This window comes from Gekko japonicus, unplaced genomic scaffold (genome assembly GCF_001447785.1).
Source record: "Gekko japonicus isolate JY-2015 unplaced genomic scaffold, Gekko_japonicus_V1.1 scaffold446, whole genome shotgun sequence".
NCBI lineage: Eukaryota > Metazoa > Chordata > Lepidosauria > Squamata > Gekkonidae > Gekko > Gekko japonicus.
In genome coordinates, this window is record NW_015168058.1 from 581,374 (window position 1) to 603,400 (window position 22,027).

Here is a 22,027-nt window from a genome sequence, read left to right on the forward strand (position 1 = left end):
GGGAAGCCGGAGCGGCGGCGGCAGCACCAGGTGCCTGGCAATGTTCCCTCTAAGCTGTGGAGTCCTGTGAGCAAAAATTCTACTTTGTGAGCTACTGGCATTAAGGTTGTGAGCGAGAGATTTGGCTACTGCATACATTAGTTTGCTCTGGAGCCATCCTTCCTCAGCGAAGACAAAAACCTGTGAGCTGGAGGCTAAAAAACTGTGAGCTAGCTCACACTAACTCAGCTTAGAGGGAACACTGGTGCCTGGCCTGCCGCGTGCCCCACTCCCACAGAGCCTCACGCGCCGCTCCTTGCCCCGGAGGCGGGAGGCGCGGGGTCGGTCTCCGTCGCAGTCCGGTCGTGGCGGGCGGCGGGGCAGGTGTCCGCCGGTCCTCCGCAGAGGCCCCCCCGGTTGTAGAAGGCGTGCCGTCTCCGGGGCTGGGCCGCCGTCAGGCACTCCGCCAGCTGCCGGTCGCACTCGCAGGCCCGCCTGCCACAGGTGCTCGCCGACCGGCACTCCGTCCCCGAACTCCTGCACAGCACCTTGTAGCGCTGCCACTTGACCCTCCGGCGGCACTTGAGGGCGAGCCGGGCGTGGCGGTAGCAGCAGTCGTGCCAGAAGCAGCACCGGTCCACCGCGTCGAGGGGCTTCCCCGAACCGCCCGCCCCGCAGTAGCAGCCGTACAGGTTGATGGCCAACAGTGGGGTTTGCAGCCGGTCCCGGTAACACCAGAGAGTCAGAACCAGGTCCAGAATGCTGCGCTTCCCTCGCGGGCTGCCTCGGCTCTGGCCACATGCCTCGGAGACCAGCACTGCTAATGCTAGCCACGGTGCCACTCGCATTGCAGAAGCTTTTGCAAATGTCGCTCAAGAGTTTCAGATTGCTTTGTCTGATATTTCTTTCCTCGCTCTTAGAGGCCCTTCTAAATTCAGATCGGTTTTGTGCTGGCTTTATAGTCGCCTCCTGTTCAAAGGAGTCCTTTCCCTGTTTTTTACTGGTAGAGTCTGAGACACTCCCAATAGTTCCAGACCACAACACTTCTTTATTTAGCACATTTGACTGTATGTTGTTTTTGCCAGTTGTGGCTTTATGTTTGCACTGTCGTTGGCTGAAAATGATGTAGCTGCACAGAAACAAAAGGCTGTCTGTACAAAAAGTGTAATATCACATGCATTTGTGGGATATTTTAATAAAAAATGTGACTTTGGGAATGATATTTGCATAAGTGTGAATGCACAAATCTCTGCAGTGTTTCACATGTTTTGAATCTAGGTAGCTATTCTTAGCCTCACAATTATTTCATGCCAGCGTTTTATTGCACTGTGTGCCATATTGTTGTAAGCCGCCCTGAGCCCGCATGCAGGAAGGGCGGGGTATAAATAAAATTAAATAAATAAATAAATAATAAATATTTTTATGCCAGCCAGTACTGGTGCTGTGTGATAGAGTATGCATCTAATAATGCTGCTTCTGCTTGGACTCAGTAGAAGTCCAGTGTGCCTGTAAAGGTTTATGCTAAGCTGTTGATCTTGATCCTAGATAAGGGTTGCAGGTTATGGAAAGTGCATTTACCTAGCATGACCTGCTGTGACAAATCAAGCAGTGGTTCATATTATACAAAGCAGAAGAGTTCTATGGTAGGAGAATCATACCTAATTACTTTGGGATTTATTGGCCTCGTTGCAGTGAACACTTAACTCTAAAGGCAGGCAGTTCCCATCAAGGAAAATTCTTTGTTCTAAATGACTTTTACCTTTTGGGGGGAAAGTTAGCAGAAAAGGGGAAATTTATCTGGATACAAGGAAGGGAAAAGGCAGAAATTTGCAGTGCCATCCTAAGCAGAATTACCCTTCTAAGCCCATTGATCGTAGTGGACTGAAAAGAGTGGTACTCTGTCTAGATCTGTTGATGGGACTGAGAATTTGCATTTGTTCTGTAGTCTTAAATGTCTGGTAACTAGTGTACTTGTACTCTCTCTTTTTTGCTAAGTGCAGTCTAACTTGATGTCAAATAAAAGTTGCAAAGTATGTCCATCTTGGAAAAGTAATGGCTTTGGTTTTTGATGCACTGGAACGGTAAAACAGAAAACAGAATTAAATATTCTGAATTTTTTTCTGGTACACCTTACAACTGCTGGCCAAACAAGTAGTTATCAGAGCTAGGTAGTATTGGAACAATTCCTAAGTATACAATCTTGAGGTTGCTGCAGACTGTCTTTTTGTTTTGAAGGTGGGATATGAACCCCTCCCTCCAACTTTGGGAAGAAATATTTTTGGGCGACAGGTTTATCAGCTGCCTGGTCTCTTTACTTATGGTGAGTGTATAACCATTGTTTATGAACCAGAAAGAGCCTAACACAGGATTGCAATGCACAATTTGTTACCTATTCCTTTTGGTGTAGATATTTAATGTATACTTGGTTCTGCTGGATGTCCACAACTGTTGAAGGGTAGCAGTGATGATTATTAAGGCTAAAGTAATGATGATGTTAATTGGGCATTTGAACAGAGAGAACTGCCTTCTTATCTTACTGTTCTTTCGACTCAAAGGTCTTGAACAAATCGAGATCCAACCCTCTTACAGGCAATCACCGCAGCTAAATATTTAGCAACTGCTAAGGTGGCTTTCCAATCCTCATCTACAAGGAAAAACTGGACGATTTTTGTGAGGTGATATATTCACATAACTTATTATGAAGGAGGACAAATACCTTTCTCTCAAGCTGACAAGATCCATGTTTACAAAGCCTGTCTGAACACACTATGCCTGCAAATTGGCCTTCTAGTATGGCCGCGGGAAAAGAATGTGAGCAAGCATAAATGCCCTTCTGTAATGTGGGATCATTGGATCTTTTAAGTAAGTCAGAATAGCAGGAGAGAAGGGAAGAGAAAGCTGTAGGAATGGTTACTAGCTTTAGAATTCCATCCAGTGAAGCAGAGGTTCTTAATACTAGATAGCAAGTCATGTTTGGTCAACTGGGTATTTTTCCTTCCAGGCACCACACACATGTTTTGGCCAGTGTATGCACATGCATGTTCCAGCAGTGTCAGTTTTCATCCTTCGGTTTGTGTGGTAACACTACTGATTTATGTGGTGGTACTATGCACTGCTTCTGGACAATTCTCAAACTAATAATCAGGGCTACCAAGAGAAGGGGTACTAATGGGACAAGATTACGGGGGCCCTGGCTACTCTGGGCCCCATTGAACTGGGCCAGTCATGGAATTAAACTTAATACACAGTGTTTGTGTTGGTTCTGGGTAGTGGGTAGGGGGCAAGAGAGGATCTTTGGCTGGGGTGCCTCTTGGTAGTCCTGATTATTATTAACTTGAGCTCTGTAGAGGATGGTGCTGTTTGGTAAGGACAAACACAGCGCAGGAGGTACACTACTACTACACTTGATCTTAGCCAAAAGGCCGAGAACACTAACATTGTTCCATGGGCAATCTAGTCAACAGTTAAGGATACTGAAATCAATAGAATGTTAATGTACTTTCTTGTGCTCTAGATTATGTTTGTCATTACTTACGATAACCTTGATACTGATGTTTTCAATAGTTTCACATGTGTAGTATCATTAGCTGTTGTTATGCATTTTAATTGCTGGAAATCTCCTCTTTGTAGGTGTGCGAGATGAATGGGGAGAACAACCTACATTGGGGCATATCATTATGTTTATGTCGATTCTTTTTCAGCTAAACATATTATGAAGATTGATGGAAGGGCAGGACTCTTCAAAGGTTTGACTCCTAGACTCTGCTCAGGAGCAATAGGCTCTGTAGTGCACAGCAAAGTTTTGCAGGTATTTTAATTCTGTAATAAAGTAAATGTTAATGTGCAAAATGCTTTGCAATTTTTATCTTTTTTTTTTGCCCATGCCATAATCAACTATTTCTGAGTTAGACTGATAAGATGTTAGCTTTTTTATAACATTGACTGCAAAAGCCAAGTGTTGCTCCTAAATAGAGTTATACCTTTTTAAGCCCATTAATTTCAGTGGATTTAGGAGGGTGTGTAACTATGTTTACAGTTGCCCTGTTACAGTGCAGTCCTGTGCAGAGTTACTCCAATTCAAGCCCACTGCGAGACTCATTAATACTTTTTAGGTTATGATAAGAGGAAGTGCCTTAATGTTTCATATGTGTATGAAATGCAAGGTCTTGAATTTCTGTCTGACTCTGATAGTTTCAGCGGACAGCCGTGCAGGTCTGCAGCGGCAGAAGAGCCGCATTAAAGAGACCCACAAGATTTTCAGGCTGTCAGCTGTCAAGAGTCAAAGTTCCTTAAGGACTCAGGTCCTAATTGTATCCGATGGAGGGAGCTTTGACTTCCAGAGTTTGTACCCCCAACATTTTGTTGGTGCTACTAAGGTGCTCTAAGGAGCTGCAGTGGCTCAAGTGGTTAAGACGCTGAACTGCAGGCTGTGGAAGGTCGGTAGTTCAGCAGTTCGAGACCCGAGTGTGCCGCATGACGGAGTGAGCTCCCGTCTCTAGTTCCAGCTCCTGCCAACCTAGCAGTTCGAAAGCAAGACATTGCAAGTAGATAAATAGGTACCACTTCGGTGGGAAGGTCACAGCGTTCCGTGCGCCTTGGTGTTTAGTCATGCCGGCCACATGACCACAGAAACTTCTTCGGACAGCGCTGGCTCTTCGGCTTTGAAACGGTGATGAGCACCGCAACCCTAGAGTCAGATTCGACTGGCTTTCGAGCAAGGGAAACCTTTACCTTTAAGGTGCCTATTGGGCTCTAATCTAGCTGTGTGAAACTTTTTGAGGTGGAGAGTTATGATTGCTTTATTTAAATATTTATATTCTGCATCTCAATCAAACATATTTGAGACAGCTTACAAAAATTAAAAGTATAAAAGCAGCACATATAAAATATAATCTCAGTTTAAGGCCGTAGTCCAGTAGTATCCAGGGGTGCAGACATTTGGGTTGACCTTAGCAGTCAGAATTTGACACTTCCAGATGCTGTCCATCCCCCAATGAGGGAGGAGTGGTTTCTTGTTTCTGATGTAATGCTAAATGTCAGAAGAGGTTTGAACACCCCTGAAATGCAGCATGAGATCCTGCACTATAGCTCAAGTTCAGGAGGAAGGGGAACACTGTTGCCTGTCATACTGTGTTTCCTTCAGTGTGGATTAGCCTTCCTGATGAGCGGGGGGGGGGGGGGGGGGGGGGAGTTGTGGCTCTGTGAGTCAACCGTGGCATGCCATGTGGCATCAGGAGAGCAGTATTTGGACCAGTGCAAGCTCACCTCTTGAAGCTGAGGAAGAGGATGAGATTTGTTTCTCCAGGGCACATGGAGGAACTCCAGAGTGCATTATCATTTTGGAAATGGTTGCCCACATGTTCCCATCTCCAGGTTCAGCGAGAGGCTTACTGAATGAGGGGCACTTATTTATCTATTAGGCTTCTATATTGTCCTCCCCATAAAATGGGCTCAGGGCGGTGTACAACAGGTTAGCAACACAGTGCCATAGTGAAATGTAAAATTATTAAATACTAAAAAAAGCAATACAATTTAACCACTAATCGTAGATGGTGGCATAATACAGAATTTTCTCCTTACCTCCTCAACAGGGGGAAGGAAGAGAAGAGAGTGAGATTGAGATGAACGGCTCCACTGCTGTCCTCAGCCATATGCTTGGCAGAACATCTCTGCTTTGCAAGCCCTACAGAACTGCATTAAACCCCACAGGGCTCAGATTATCATTTGGCAGGGAGTTCCACCAAGTCACTCTTTGAGCGAGGGGGTCTCCAGTATATTTCCCCTCAGTGAGTGTAATGCTCTCTGGGGGACATACCAGGAGAGGCAGTCCTGGAGGTATGTTGGTCCCTGACCATTTTGGGCCTTAAAGGTCAATACCAAGATCTTGAATCTGATCCAGTACTCCATCTGGAGCCAGTGCAGCTGGCGAAGCACAGGTTGAATGTGTGCTGTTAACAGGATCCCTATAAGGACCCAGGCCGCTGCATTTTGGACCAGTTGTAATTTCTGGGTCAGTCTCAAGGATAGCCTGTGTAGAGCAAGTTACAGTAGTCTAGCCTAGAGGTGACCGTTGCATGGATTACTGTGGCTAGGCCAGGGTGAAACAGGGAAGGAGCCAGTAGCCTGACCTGACACAGTTGGGGAAAAAAACAATTTGGCTGTATTTGTGATCTTGGCCTCCATTGACAGGGAGGCATCCAGTACCACACCCAGGCTCTTGACCACCTGTGTCGGTGTTAGTGGCACACTGTCAAGAGCCAGGAGTTGACTCCCAAGTCCTGAATCTCCCCCATCCAGCCAGAGAACCTCCATCTTTGATGGATTCCGTCTCAGCCGACTCTGCTTCGGCCATCCAACCACAGCCTCCAAACCCAGATTACTTGGGGTGGTATCTGGCTGGCTGTCCAACAACTGATGCAGCTGGGTGTCATCTGCATACTGATGGCACCGCAGCCCAAAAATCCACACCAGCTGGGCGAGGGGGCATATGTAAATGTTAAATAACATTGGGGAGAGGATTGCCCTCTGAGAAATCCCCGCGTACTACAGGATGCCAGGGTGAAACCCTCTCCCCTAGCGCCACCCTCTGTCCCCAACCATGGGGAAATGAGACAAACCACTCCAAGGCTGTCCTAAAAATTCCAGTGTTGGCAAGGCAATGAGCTGGTAGATCGTGATCGACTGTGTCGAACACTGCCGCCAAGCCTAGCAATAGCAGCAGCGCCGCCCTGCCTCAGACCGGCTGCCTGCAGAGATTGTCCGTGAGGGCAACCAGCACGGTCTCTGTCCCATGACCAGGGCAGAAGCTGGGCTGGCGCTGATGGTGTACGCCAGGAAACTCTGGAGTGGCTCGGCCAACAGTCTCTCCGTTACTTGCTGTTGAGGGTGGTGCATATGTTGGTGAGCCCCACTGAAGACCGCGGCCCTTCTGAGCAATCATGAGAATGGGCTCTAGTCATTAGATATGGTTTGTCTGTCGTCCCCATCTGTCACTGTTCATTCTCAGAGTAAATGGAAAGGTCCTTGACAGGTTCATGTTTCTAATAGGTCTTCGGGTGTTGAACTCCTTACGCTCTGGCTGCAGGACAGTGAACTAAAATTAGGTCAGGCTTTTCTGTGAACTGCCTTGATTTCAGCTGTGACTCTTTTGTTAGCTCACCCCTTAAAACGGAAGTTTTAGTCACAGAGCTGAAAGGGCAGCTGAATACATTAATTTAGTTCTGAAACTCTTTGAACAGATGACACCCCCCAAAAAAAATAAAAACCCTTTTCAGAAACAAAGCAGTGAAGAATCCCATTTGATCTACTGGCATGTAAGGCATGGTGTTAGATTAGAATGGCGGTTGCACTCAGTACTACAGGAGAATGTGCAAGTATTTAAAATGATAAAATACCCTTCCAGAAATACTTAATTTCTCATTGGAACGATAACAACACGTGCTTTCCTACTGAAAGCAGCTCGACACACTGAAGATCCCCTTGAAAGACGACATGATTGTGAACAGCTGATTGTCTTTTGTAATTAATAAAGCCAACTTCTGATTGATCTACTTTCCTACCATGCTAGTATTCTTAAGAGAAGCAGTATTTCTAAATGAAGAGATATTTATACACAAAGCCATCCATAGGCACAGCTGTGAGTTATGGAAGAGGGAGGCTCAGCCAGAACTATCAGTTTTGCTCAATCTTTTTGATATATGTATTGAATCTCTGGGGTGAAGTTTGGGGTAGATAGATCACTTCCTTATAAAATGTGCTTTGATAGTTACGTAATTCATCAGTCCATACTTGTAAGGATGTAGGGCAAAGATTTGTATTTTGTGTTATTCTTTATACGAAGGGATATAATCAGAGATTCTGAAACTAAAAACAAGTAGTGAATGAGGTGCCTGTGAAGCAGACAACTCAAGTGACCCACATATGGAACTGAAGCCAATCTTACATGAGAGAAAACACCAGTTCCCAAATACAGCAGCCAGATTATATAGGTGTGTGTGAAGTAGATCCTATACAGGGTATCTCCTAGAAAGTGAACTGTTTTGTTCTTAGAGGTTTCATTTTAAGCAGAGTGGCTGTACAAGCTGCTTATGGTTTTCACCGCTTAGATTCTTCTGTTTTCTTCCTGTCTAGAAATGCCAAGAAGATGACCAAGCTGAGGTGTGTTGATTCTAGGTTCTTTGCATAAGTTTTATCCTCCTTTTCCTGGGAAGTGGTTATTCCTTCTTTGCCATTGCTTGGGATTATGGTGTTAGGGGACATTAGTGATTGATATTGGACAGTATATATGGAGCACTGTGTACCATGTGAAAAGTGGCAATGCAAAATATTTTTTCCCCAGAATTAAGAAAAACCTGATTAAAAATATGAAACGTCTTGCACAGTGGCTAGAGACACTGCCACCCTAGAGATTTTACAGCTGCCTTTCTTTTGTTTTTTTTCCTACAGGAGGTTAGAAGCAGCAGCAAGGAGTCCTCTCTGGAGAAAGTCATTAAGGAGGTAAGATAAAGGGCTGTATTGCCACAGATAGGCTCTGTGTGGCTGCTTTAGGACTTCACATGCTCTCACGTCAAGGTGATGTTGCAGTCTTAGGAATTCTGTCCTAGTGAGACTAGAATGGCATTTCAGGAGAGTTAGGTGCCCGTTACGTAAGATCTTGTCTGTCTGTGTTTTGGGGAACTGTGATGCATGGTAGGATCTCTAACAGCCTGCTCTGGTCTGCTATTATCAACAAAATATCTGGACCCAGAGCATGAAGAATGCTTAATTGTATTATAACTGCGCTTATTAAAATAATAAAATTTTGGTGAAAAAAAATATATATATCTGGACTTCCGGTTTATGGCGACACGCTGGCGGACGCATCTCCCGGACCTCCCGGGGATGTGATCTGTGCACCAGTGGAAAGGAGGGAGGGGCGACGGGTCACTACCCACCCACCCCGGAGCATTGGCAAACGGCTCCTAGCCATGGGGCTTTTGAGGGGTGGCCTTTTCGCCAGCGCGATGCTGGGGAACGCCCTGACAGTGCTGCTGCTGAGTGTCCATATGGATCTAGAGTCGCTGACCGGGACAAGCGTCAGAGATCGAGCGTTTTGAACATGTGCCGAGGGAGGTCGTATGACCAACAATGAACTGTGGGTCGGGTTAAAGCAAAACGATAATTTACCCCCTGGGAATGGCGAAAAAAGCGAGCGGGGGAGGGGCCCCTCCCATGCGCATGAACTAAACAATAAAATACTAAGGGGGGAGCTGAAGAAAAAGTGTTGAAATATGTTTTGAGAGACTTACCAGAGCGCAGATAAGCGTATGGGCATATTTCAAAGACTTTAGCAAGTTTTCATAAAAGTAAACAATCCATAAAGATGGCGGGGAAGAGGGCAGAGAAAGACAAACCAGCAAAAGTGAAACTAGCCGAGACCATCAGCCCTCGACCGGAAGAGGTCACTGTGTTCTCCGAAATGTTGGCAGATTCTTGCACCCTTTGCTGGACCAGATGACTAACATTGAACAACAGCTGACGACTCTAAACCAGAATCTTGCAACTCAGCAGCTCCAACTGACTGAGACTTTAAAAATAATGGAGCAAATGGCTGAGAAGGTGAAGGAAATGGACGCCAACACTAAAAAAGTCAAGGAAAAGGTGCAAAAGCTGGAAAAGAAACTAGCCTTGGAAGAATCACAACTTTTACAGCTGCAAATGGAGAAAGCAAATCTGGTCCTACGATTTCAAGGGTCCCAGAATTAAAAGGTTAGAATCCAAAGCAACTTCTGAGTGAAGCATTAGCCCCAGTTACAGATTTGAAAGCGGAATATCTTGTAAGCAAAATGGATGTGGTCTATAGGTCCTATTCCGTGTACATCAAAAAGAATAATCTGCCTGGGGAAATAGTGGTTAGATTCTCAAAGCAACATGTGAGGGATTCTATCCTGAAAGCAACTACAGGAACACCCTTGAAAATCGGGGACAACACCATCAGGATTTTAAAAGTCATTCCATTTGAAATAAGGCAAAAGGGAAAGAAATATAAAAACCTGATCCTTTTTCTACAAACAAACAGTATTGTTTACAGATGGTTAGTTCCAGAATGTGTCATTTTCAAACTACACGATAAAAAAGAAAAGATTGACTCTGTTTCTAAAGCACGTGAGTTCCTGAGAGTGCAGCTGGGAGAGACAGACGAGGTCGAGAAGGAAGAAGATGACAGCAAATGTAGTGGCGAATTGGACTCGGTGTCTTCTGACGAGGACTCTCTTTCCGATAAGGGGGCGGCTGCCCCCAAACATACATATAAAGTGAGGATTAGAAAAGATATAACAAAATGAAGGCTGAAGGACTCTGAATTGTGCCTTAAAACTTTAGATCTTCGACGTGGTCTCTGTGCTTCACACCCATGGGATCTAGTGTGCACGCGCTGGATCGATCGGCATTGTAGCAAGCTCTTTAACGGATTTTCACACCCAGTCCCTCGGGCATGCGCAGGAACCCCACCGCGCATGCCCAGATGGGGGGGCCGGGACATCCTGCCAGTTCCTTTCTTACCACCACGTTGGAAAGACCTCTTTCTTTGTCGGTCTGATCGGTTCACGTTTATTGGCGTTTTGCCTCACGGCTCTTTGGATTTTTTCCTCAGTTCATTCCTTCTCTTTGTTTGTTCTCTCAAAAACTTAAACAAAACAACAACTTTATTTTCTACTGAGGGGAAGGTTGCCATTTACCTCAGTCGGGCCTTCGGGCTACCCCCCCCCCTTACCCCATCTTTCTTCTTCACTTTTATTTTTATGGAGAAGAAGTGGGGCTTTTTTAATAGGTGCAAGGGTTGTGGTAGTAAACTTGCTCCCCTTGACCGTAATACCCTCTGCATTTTTTGTCTCGGAGAGTCTCATCGACCCGAATCCTGTTGCCACTGTGCTCGATTTTCGAACCAGACCCGAAAAAACCGAGCTGCGCGCTTTAAAGTGGCACTGCTTGAATCAGCCCTACATCCTTCCTCAGCGCAACCGATGCCGAAGCCTCCGGCATCGAAGGCACAATCCTCCGCTTCCACGCCGGTGAAAAAGAAGGCCAAACCAAGTAAGGAGCACAAGTCCGCAAAGAAGGGCTCCTCTAAGTCCTTTAAGGCAGCAAAGAAGGGGAAGGTAGCGGTGTCTGCACTGGGTGCTTCCCACTCCAATGGCAGTATCAATACCAGAGGCCCAAGCCCCTCCACCAATACCGACCATCCATGTCTTGGACTCCCCTGTCCACCAAATGGAGCATCCTTACTCCGACATCGAAACGGTAGATCTCCTAAGTCATCAAATGGATGCAGAGCCTTCTCAGTCTCCTTCCCCGTCGTCAACGTCGACAGTATCAGAAGCTCCCAACATCGATCCACGTCGGCACCGATATGCTTCATGCGACACGCAGCGTCATCCTCCATGTCTGCACAGTCAATCTGTCGATATCGACAACCGAGATTATACGGGCCCCTCTCAAAGACAGGCTGCCGCTTTGTCTCCGAGATGTCCACGGTCCAGAAGTCGATCCCCCCGAGTCTTATTACCCACCACCACCACCTCTGTCTTGGGATCAACAGCAGATGAGGTATCTGTATGGGGCTTATCCACCATCCATGCCATGGTTGACTCCGGTGGGCTATTCTGACTGGGATCGATATTCATCCCACTCTGCTCATAGATCGAGATCGCCCTACAGGTCGAGACCTTCAGCATCTCTGTCTCATTCTCCTGCAGACGATCCTTCCCACCATAACTTGGAACACAGTTGTTCGGGTTTTATTCCCGATACTTCACAGTCCCGAAGAGAGATGGAGGCGTTTGACCCATTTTAGATCTAAGGGCACTGAACTGTTTTGTAACCTACCACCGCTTCCGCATGGTGTCCTTACAGCAGATTATGCCGCTCCTACGGAAACACATCTGGATGGCCACCCTTTACCTCCAAGACGCGTACTTCCACCTCACCATCCACCCCTCCCACCGCCAATACCTACGCTTCGCAATTGGTCAACAGCATTACCAATATGCAGCCCTGCCATTCGGCCTTTCAAGTGCCCCACAAGTCTTCCCAAAGACTATGATTGTCGTTGCAGCTTTCCTCCGCCTCAGGGGTATCTCCAACTACCCGTACATCGACGATTGGCTCTTGGTAGCATCCTCCAAGGACGCCCTGGTCTCAAACATCGAGACACACATACGAGACTCGTTACTTTGGTGGACTGTCCCTTCCAATATCTTCCAGGGAGCGCCCTTCCACCCTCCGTCACCACAAATCACCCTGACCATGGATGCTTCCCTGTCGGGATGGGGTGCACACATGATGGGTCTGTGGGTTGGTGGCAAGTGGAACACCCACGAGCAAGGTCGACACATAAACTTCCTGGAACTGCTCGCAATACAGTTCGCGGTCACGAGTTTCCTACCAATAATCAAGGGGAAATGTATTACAGTCCTCACAGACAACACCACCGCACTCAGTTATGTCAACAGGCAGAGCGGCACGGTCTCCCTTCATCTCTGCAACCTTTCCATCCAGTTATGGGACTTTTGCATCACCCACAACATCTTTCTGGTAGCCACGCACATCCAAGGACACATGAATGTGCAGGCAGATCATCTAAGTCGAGCAAAGCTCAGTCTCCACAAGTGAGAGATGAACCCGTCCTGCCTCTTCCCACTCTTCCACAGGTGGGGAACTCCCCAAGTCAATGTTTTCGCCACCAGAGCCAACAAAAAATGTCCCCAGTTCTGCAGTCGAGGCGGCAGGGACTCACAGTCGCTAGGAGACTGTCTCCTTTTTCCTTGGTCCATAGGCCTTCTGTACCTGTTTCCTCCCATACCCCTGCTTCTGAGAGTGGTCCGCAAGATCGTCAGAGACGGCACAGACTGCATATTGATAACACCGTGGTGGCCGAGACAACCATGGTTCTCGACAGTCCTCGAGTTGTCAAAGGGAATATACCACCAATTCCCTCCGGCACAGGACCTCCTCTTCCTGTCTGACTCCCCTCTCCTACATCATGACATACCATGATTAAAATTGACTGCGTGGAGAATAACGTCAAAGGATTTTCGACCCGCGTAGCGAACGTTCTACTGAATGCCAGAAAACCTACTACGCAAGGTCCTACCATTATAAATGGCAAAGGTTCTGTTCTTCCCTTGGTGATGATGCCCCTTGAGCCACCTCCGCGGGTCTCGAGAAAGTTTTCCAATTCCTCCTATCCCTCGCTGACTCGGGACTTTCCCACTCATCGTTACGTGTTTATTTGGCCGTCCTTTCAGCCTACCATGTTCACGTTGACGGATGCACACTGTTTTCCCATCTGCTTTCAAAACATTTTTAAAAGGTTTATTGCATCTCTACCCTCCTGTCAAAACTCCTGTCGTTCCCTGAGACCTTCCTCTAGTTCTTCGCCAGCTCACGAGGAAACCCTTTGAGCCACTCGCAACTTGCGATATGAAATGTCTGTCGTGGAAGACGCCCTTTCTGGTTGCTGTCACCTCTGCAAGGCGAGTTGGAGAAATATTGGCTTTCAGGCATGACACGCCATACTTGTCCTTTTTGCCAGACGGTGTCCGCCTCATCCCTGACATCTCGTTCCTGCCAAAGGTAGTGTCAGAGTTCCACCTACAGGTAGAGGTCTTCTTCCCGGATTTTTCCCCATCCCCGAAATCCCCAGAGGAGAGGCTGTTACATACCTTAGATGTCAAATGGGCGCTCCTGTTCTACCTCAACAGAACCCGCCCAATGAGACGTGACTCCCAACTGTTCGTCTCCTACGCACCAGCGAGGCTGGGGACTCGCATCATGGCTCAACGCCTCTCAAAGTGGATTGCGGGTCTCATCCACCTCTGCTACCTGATTGCAAAGCAGCCGTTGCCTGGACCCATTCAACCCGGGCTGTTGCGACTTCCACTGCCTTTCTCCAGGGAGTGCCCCTGATGGACATTTGCAAAGCCGCTACGTGGGCCACGCCTAACACTTTTATCAGGCACTACGCCCTAGGCGTCCGAAAAAATTCTAATACCAACATAGGACATTGCATTCTATCTTTGGCTACACAGTAAAGGACCTGCCAGCACCCTCCTCCAGGTAGGCCACTGCTCGCTAATCTCCCATGGGTGTAAAGCACAGAGACCACGTTGAAGATAAACAGGTTGCTTACCTGTAACTGGTGATCTTCGAGTGGTCATCCGTGCATTCACACCACCCGGCCTCCTACCCTGCTGCTATCAGCTTCTACATTTTCCATAGGGGTTGATTTGCGGCAGTTTGAAGGAACTGGCGGGATGTCCGCGCCCACCCCTCTAGGCATGCGCGGTGGGGTTCCTGCGCATGCCTGAGGGACTGGGCGCAAAAATCTGTTAAAGAGCTTGCTACAATGCCGATCGATCCAGCGTGTGCGCACTAGATCCCATGGGTGTGAATGGGCAGATGACCACTCGAAGATCATCAGTTACAGGTAAACAACCTGTTTTTTTATTATGGGATGCTCTTGGGGTTCTCTTAAACAGTTAAATCATTGGATAAAAAGATAAAAAACTTAGCATAACCGACTATGTTTAAAGTAATACTAACAATTTAAGATTAACACTTATATAAGCTATTGTTATGATCTCCTATACTTGGGGTTTTAGTTAGTAGTGGTTTTCATTCCTTTCTCCCTAGATGTAGTTACCCTTTCCTAATGTTTCGTTGTAGTTTGTAGTCTATTAAAAACTGCAATAAAAAAATCCCCTCCGGGGGGCATAAAACAAAACAAAATATCTGATGTGTCAGAGACAGACAGACAGAAGGCCCTTATGGTTTCAAGTGGAACTCAGGGACACAAGGGCATGCATCCATCCATCCATTCACAGAACAGGACTTTCCCACTTCCCTTTCTGCTGCAGCCCACTGAACCCCCTGGAATTTTGTTGTAGGGGAGGGGCAGCAGACCCTTTGCAATAGCATTGGGGCAAAGTAGAGATCTGCAGTAGAAGGAGGAAAGTGTTAGAAATCACACACTTGCCTCCGCAAGAGGAAATGGCATTCTTTCAGAGGAATGGCATAGTAAGAGAGAGTTCATTCTGCTCTCCCTGTGCTTAGGGGCAAGTTTTCCCTCCACTGCAACCATGTCCCAGATGTAGTATTTTACTTTTTCTCCTATGAATAAATGAGAACAAAACCTGTCCCCTGCGGCCATAGTAACCTGCGGGTGTGGAGCCATAGGCACGTTTTGCCTCCTCTGTGGCATTCCAACTTGACGCTTGTTTACTTTGTCCTGTATCAGTAGATGGTGGCTGTTCCAGGATCAAATCACTGGTCAGTGAAACTATGCCAAACGGTGACCTTTATTTCTGTTATTTATTTCGTATATACCCTACCTTTCTCCCCAATGGGGACCCAAAGCAGCATACCTAGTACTCCCCCATTTTATCCTCACAGCAGTCTTGTGACATAGGCTAAGCTGAGTTTGTGTGAGTGGCTCTAGGTCACCCAGTAAGCTTCTGTTGCAGAGGGAGGATTTGGACCTGGATCTCCAAGATTCTAGTTTGATACTCTGACCACTATACCACACTGGCTCTTAAAGTTAACCCCCCTATACACACAGACACACACACCATCCTCTTGGGGCTAGACTTATTTAAGAAGTTTTTGCCGCTTTGTTTTGACTGCAGGGCTTGCTTATGAGCAGGGGTCATTTCGTAGAAAAAGAGCTAGGGGGACTCATTAGCATAACTTATTAGCATATGCCACACACCCTGACATCACCGGAAGTGTGTCCTCCCCACAGCCGGCGGCGACCTCCAGGGGGCACCAGCAGGGAGCTCCAGGCCCCGCCCTCCCGCACCTCACCCGGGGGGATGGCGTCCCCCCGTGTCCCCCCCCCCAAATGACCCCTGCTTATGAGTATTGAAACATAAAGGCTTGTTTTGTTATTTCTCTGAAAGAGCTGTAGTAATACCCCTCTTCCCAGAAGGCTGTGCAGCATGGGGTTGGCCAGGAATAGAATGCATGGGAGAAAATGTTTTTACCTATGTACTCCTTTGGTTAAAATTTGCTTTTGCTAAATTAGAGATTTGGGGTCTATTACTGTCTGGTCACAGTGGTCTTCCTGGAGGAGCCCAATGTGCAATGGAGTGCATCCAGAAATATTATGTCTAGTGTGAGAAGCATTCAAGGTGCTCTCTCTAAATAAGCGACGGCCTTCTGTAGTATGTCACTCAGCTCGAAAGAGCCTTCCCCTATAGAGGAATTATAATCCCATTTTAACTGTAGACTTAAAGTGCAAAGTGCAGCTTTTTAACAAACATGTGACAAATGCTTCACATTGTAATCCAGATTAGCAGAAGTCATGAAATCCTCCAGCGGAACCTGGTCACATGCCATCCCTTCAAATTTTGTCCTTCCTTTTGCCGGTTGATTATTCAGCCTTTTTCAAAGTCTTATTAACCTTCAGGATTGCATGCCTTTCTGCTGATGCTTCTGGGTTTGTTTTATCTTAGACTTCTCAAGAAATGGTTGCACGTTCTGCTGCTACGCTAGTCACTCACCCTTTTCATGGTAGGTATGGACTGATAGCCTTTCAGTCACAGCCAGCATAAATTTTAATGTCAGAACAATGAGCATTGGTCCCATCTGTGCCACCAGTTGTCTGGGCAGTTAAAAGAGTGAGGGAGTGCTATATTCTTGTGTCTTTAGGACCGGTGTTTCATGATTTTGGCTACCTCATCTTGTAAAATGTTGGAGTTGGTTTTACTTTGATCGTAGAAAAGAGCAAGAGTCCAGCAGCACCTTAATAACAAAATTTGCGGCAGGGTATAAGGTTTCATGAGTCAGTGCTCACTTCTTCAGGTATCTGTGCACTACCTTATGGAAGCTCATATCCTGACACAAACGTTGTTAGTCTGTAAAGTGCTGCTGGACTCTTGCTCTTTTCTACTGCTACAGAGAGACTAACATAGCTATCCATTGTGATATTTTACTTTGATTGTGACTGGGGCTTGGTCTAAACATGCCGCAGGATGAGGTGGCAGGGCCTTCAGGTAGTAGAGTGGATTGTTCCACTTCAGACTGCAGGAGGATTTCACATTTTTTAATGTCCCCTTACATAAAAAAAAAGAAGAAGCTCAAGTAGAAAATTAGCATAGGAGCAAGAAAGCTGGTTTAGAACTTTCTTCCTGAGGTGCTAGTCTTCTACTTGTTGAAAGTTTTGCTTTTAAAAAAACATGGGGCTCTTTCAGAAATTGTGCCATGGGTCTGTTGAAAATTCTGTCACCTCTTTCTGCTGCATATGAAGGTCAGGCTTTGTATTCTTGGAGCAGAGTATTCCTATGCGTTCCTGAACAGGAAGCAGCAAGTAGGGCAGACTTCCCTCATTGATGTTCTCCCTGTTGGCTCTCTCATTTTCTTCCAGTAATCACACTGAGATGTATGGTGCAGTTCATTGGCAGAGAGACCAAGTACAGGTATGTGCATATGCATGAGTTGGCGTCATTCAGGCTTTAACTCACAGGACTGATGCTTGCTGCTGTGAAAACTAAAAAAGGTGGTGGGGAGAAATTAGCGTGTAACTATTTTGGTTTCCAGTTATCTTTACTGGGGGAGACAGTTGGAAGAGTAAGACGAAGGGACAGTTGGGGAGTGTCCTGCTTAGTATTTTCCTTACGCTGGAGTAATTTAGTGGATTTCTTTTCTTTTCCAGTGGCGTGTTTAGCTCGTTTGTTACAATTTACCGGGAAGAGGGCATCCTTGGATTTTTTTCGTGAGTACTTGTCCTGGGAGCCTTTACTGGGGTAATTACGCCCTTTTTTTTCCACAGAGAGGGCCACTGAATACTGTTTGTAGGACAGACAAACGTCAGGGGAGTGCTGTTATCTTGTTTGTCATGTGGACAGTGGACAGATGTGGGGGGGGGGTGTGGTGTGACATTTTCCAAGGAAATACAACAGCTAGTTATTCTCTTTCAGGGGCCTTATTCCCCGCCTGCTGGGAGACATTCTGTCCTTGTGGCTCTGTAACATGCTGGCCTACCTCATCAATACTTATGCACTGGAGAATGGAGTAAGTGTATTTCTTGCACTCTGAGGCGCATGGGTGATGGAGTGCTGATCTCGAGCAAGAGTGTGCCGTGCATCGTGCTCGTATTGGTCAGCCCGAAACAGTCTTATTCTGGTCTTTCTGCTCACTGCTTGCTGCCCCCAGCCCTTGAATATGATTCCTCATTGCTGCCTGTTGCTAGTAGTTCCAGTGTGGGATATATTTGTCTAGCATTCTCAGGCAACTCCTGGGTTTTCTCCCTTCCTCTCAGGACCAGATGGGGTTGAGAGCAACTACTGTTAATGGGGGAACATGGTCATGTTCACTGATTTCTTTTCTTTCATAGGTCTCCACCATGACTGAGATGAAGAGTTATTCTCAGGCTGTCACTGGTGTGCGTGTGTAATCCATTTTTCTGTCCGGCAGATTTTGCTTTCAGTGACAATAGAATTGAGGGCTCATTTTCTAGTCTGATGTTGGGGTGGGTGTAACTGGAATGATGCTAGGGCCCCCTGGAAATGAGGGTGACTGCCGTGCACTTTCTAGACTTCAGGACCCCTGCCCATAATCAGGAGGCCCATTTACCAGTAACATTCAATCTAGGCACTTGAAGTTGGCCACTTAAGTGGGGATTGTTGCTAGGCTCAAATTATTTTTTAAGCTGTGAGATGAACAACTTTCAGTTACTTCCTTTTCTCCATTTAACCAGAAGTGGAAGCCCTCCCATCCCAAATTAGAATGCCTACCAGAATAAACGTATTGAAATAAATGCAAAGCTCCGGCTCTGCAGTGCAACACACACTTCCTGTGACTAAGGTGGCTGTGGGGTTATATTTGCCTATAGTTTTTAGGAGGCTTTGCCACAAACTGATTCAGAGCTGGGGGTGCGTAGAAAGCGGGTGGCGTCCTTTCTGTTGATAACATCTCCCTGAATTACACTTGCAGTTCTTCGCCAGTATGCTGACTTATCCCTTTGTACTTGTCTCAAACCTGATGGCCATCAATAGTTGTGGGTGAGTGCAGAGTATCTTTTTCTTCAACCTGGTTTTTGATTGCATGGTTTAAAATGTATCTAGTGTGCAGTCTTACTTTCAGCTTTTCAAGTCTGTTTGAGTAGTGAGAATTGTAGCCATGTGCTGTATCTTACAGCTGTGCCCTCCAGAATTTTCACTGGCTGTTCTAAAGTTTTGATTCCATAGCCCACAGAACTTGAAAATAAAGCCTTTGGTGTTTTCCTTTAGATGATAGTTGGAAAAGTTCCAGAAAACCTCCAAGGTTTTAATTTTAAGTATAGTGGTCAGAGAGCTGTCCTTTTCTGTGCCGTGCCTGTATCCAAAATAGCTGTGGTTGGAGGAAAAAAACGCTGTGGTTGGATGCATGCATGGGTTTCTGTCTTTGAACAGGCACTGAATTTTGTAGGTTTATGCAGGCCCAGTAGGTATTTATAAATTTGGATACGTATTAAAGTTATTCAGTAGATATCCATCCCTGAAAGAAAGAAAATGTGTAATGGGGTGAGCAGTTTTGCTTTACCAGATAATCATGATAATTAAAGTTTACTTTATGAGTTTGTTAATAGAGAGGTAGAAAACCATGCATTTGCTTGGTTTTTTGGGACAGTTTCTAGTCCAGACGACCCCTGAGAACAACATTCATTCATTCATTCATTCACATTTATATTCCGCCCTCCCCACGAACGGGCTCAGGACAGATCACAATTAAAACTCACGCATCACAACAATATCGTAATAATGATAATTAAAACAACATTAAGACAATATGGAGCTGCGGTGGCTCAAGTGGTTAAGACGCTGAACTGCAGGCTGTGGAAGGTTAGTAGTTCAGCAGTTCGAGACCCGGGTGCCGCATGATAAGGTGAGCTCCCATCTCTAGTTCCAGCTCCTGCCAACCTAGCAGTTCGAAAGCAAGAAATTGCAAGTAGATAAATAGGTACCACTTTGGTGGGAAGGGAACAGCGTTCCGTGCGCCTTGGTGTTTAGTCATGCCGGCCACATGACCACGGAAACGTCTTCGGACAGCGCTGGCTCTTCAGCTTTGAAACGGAGATGAGCACCGCAACCCTAGAGTCGGATTCGACTGGCTTTCGAGCAAGGGAGACCTTTACCTTTACCTTTAAGACAATATACATCAGTTTTGTACAGTCCCCAGTACTGGTGTCACTGGATTCCAAGGCTGTGTAGTCTGGGCTGCATAAGATGATATCTTCAGCATATATGATATGCCATATATTAGGTTGGGGAGCTGCAAGAAAAAGAGGAACCTGGCAGGAATCATTTGCGTTTTACTGTTGCACAAGTAGAACTCAAGTTGATGGAATAAGCTCTGCTTATGTAAGGGCTGTGTGTGCAAAGACTGGATCTGTTCTGATCTTGCAGTCCCCTTCCACCCCAAGGACTGTAATCATCCGTGGCAACAGACTACCTCAGTAAATACAGAATAAATTATAATACATATATATGGGTTGGATCTATCTGTCTCATCTGAAAGAATGTATCCTAGAGGAGCAGTCAGAAAGATCTTGTGGATATTTCAACTCAGGGTTACAAAAACCAGATAGAAGAGAGCATTTATACAAAGAACTTTAGCACATGATAGTGAGTAGATTCAAGAAAATACATAACATGTAAAATGACTGTGAACTAGTGGCCACTTCCACTCTTCATGATAGTGAATTCCCTAAGTTAATGGTATGTTGTGTGACCTGCTTCCGTCTATAAATCCTGAGATTAACTCAGGTGGTTTCACTGAGTGAGATTACTACCCCCAGTTCCAGTATTATACAAGATGGATAAAAGTTTTTCTATCCACAGTTTTCGCAACTTTCATAAGTCTATAAATCTGTTGTGTCCTCCTGTAGTTATCTTTTTTTGAATAAATGCTTTACTTTTGCAATACAGTACCCTGTAGTACCAAAGAACTGTTTGGATGGTGTGGCTGCTCTGTGTTGTATGCAACAGTTGAATATCGGCTGTGTTTTTGGGTTGTGTTCCTATTCAGGACGATCACAGTTTGGCTGTGTCACACTTCTAGAGATGTAAAAATTCCAGAAATTTTGAAGCCATGTGGGAAAAATGTGGGGGTTTTGGGGGTGTGTGTGGAAATTTGGGGGAAACTTGAAATACATTCAACATTCAGTACTTACCTACGCTAACATTACTACTTTAACAACGTAAAATGCATCGTTTATAATTTTCTTAGCATATAAAATTGCAACCTGACATATTTATGGAATTTAAAAATTATAAATGCCTCAGTTTTATGCAAGCAAAACTGCAAATATACCAAATACCTGAGAGAAGACTGCAAGCTGATGCACCCTCTGCTCTCTTAGCACGCAGGTCCCTGAATTTTTGCTGTCTGGCGAGAGAGAATTCAGTTCTCAGTGAAACTTTCAGGTTTTTTTCCCTCTGAGGCTTTGGTGCAGTTTCTGCCCCACCTCCTGATATCCCCCCCCCCCTTTCCAGCAGGTTTGGACAATAAGGTATTGGCTACCCAGCCTCTGGGCCTGTGTCACAGTGGTTTGAGGTAGAGGTGAAAAGGTCAACCACAGGTCAGGTCAGGACTACAGGAGGTATGCTTGCTCCCCCTCATGAAGACTAGATATCCTTCTAGGAGCAGAAATGGGTTTAAGAGTAGTATGTGTGCACAGTATGTCCAGCTTGTCTCTAAAACCATTTCACTCATTCTAAAAGAGAAAATATTTCCTGGGAGGTTTTTTTTTTCAGTACTCCCCCAAATTTCAATTTTTTTATATACAAAGCCTCAGGAGAATTCCCCCCCCCCCCCCCCCCCCCCGCTACAATTTTCGTCCAGGTCTTCACATCTCTAGCCCCTTCTGGTTATTTTCATTTCTGCCCAAAGACCATTAGGAGCAGAAGTCGTTGCTTTGGAAGCGGCATCTGGCCTACCGCTTTGCAGGTGGCGTTAAGGCTAGAAATCAGGGGCTTGTGCCTGCTTGTAACGTGGAGTATTGATGAGCCATTTCAACAGAACCTTGTTTTCT

At 46.0% G+C, this 22,027-nt stretch overlaps 1 protein-coding gene across 1 annotated transcript in view; it reads left to right on the forward strand.

Annotated features, from left to right (window-relative positions):
• MTCH2 (mitochondrial carrier 2) overlaps positions 1 to 22,027 on the forward strand; it is a 27,911-nt gene that overhangs the window by 814 nt on the left and 5,070 nt on the right. The window contains exons 2-11 of the mRNA XM_015414510.1: positions 2,215 to 2,299; positions 3,681 to 3,787; positions 8,110 to 8,136; positions 8,425 to 8,475; positions 16,470 to 16,527; positions 17,381 to 17,432; positions 17,669 to 17,728; positions 17,934 to 18,027; positions 18,350 to 18,397; positions 18,949 to 19,016. Coding sequence (XP_015269996.1) covers positions 2,215 to 2,299; positions 3,681 to 3,787; positions 8,110 to 8,136; positions 8,425 to 8,475; positions 16,470 to 16,527; positions 17,381 to 17,432; positions 17,669 to 17,728; positions 17,934 to 18,027; positions 18,350 to 18,397; positions 18,949 to 19,016 — 650 coding nt within the window. The remainder of the gene's footprint in view (positions 1 to 2,214; positions 2,300 to 3,680; positions 3,788 to 8,109; positions 8,137 to 8,424; positions 8,476 to 16,469; positions 16,528 to 17,380; positions 17,433 to 17,668; positions 17,729 to 17,933; positions 18,028 to 18,349; positions 18,398 to 18,948; positions 19,017 to 22,027) is intronic.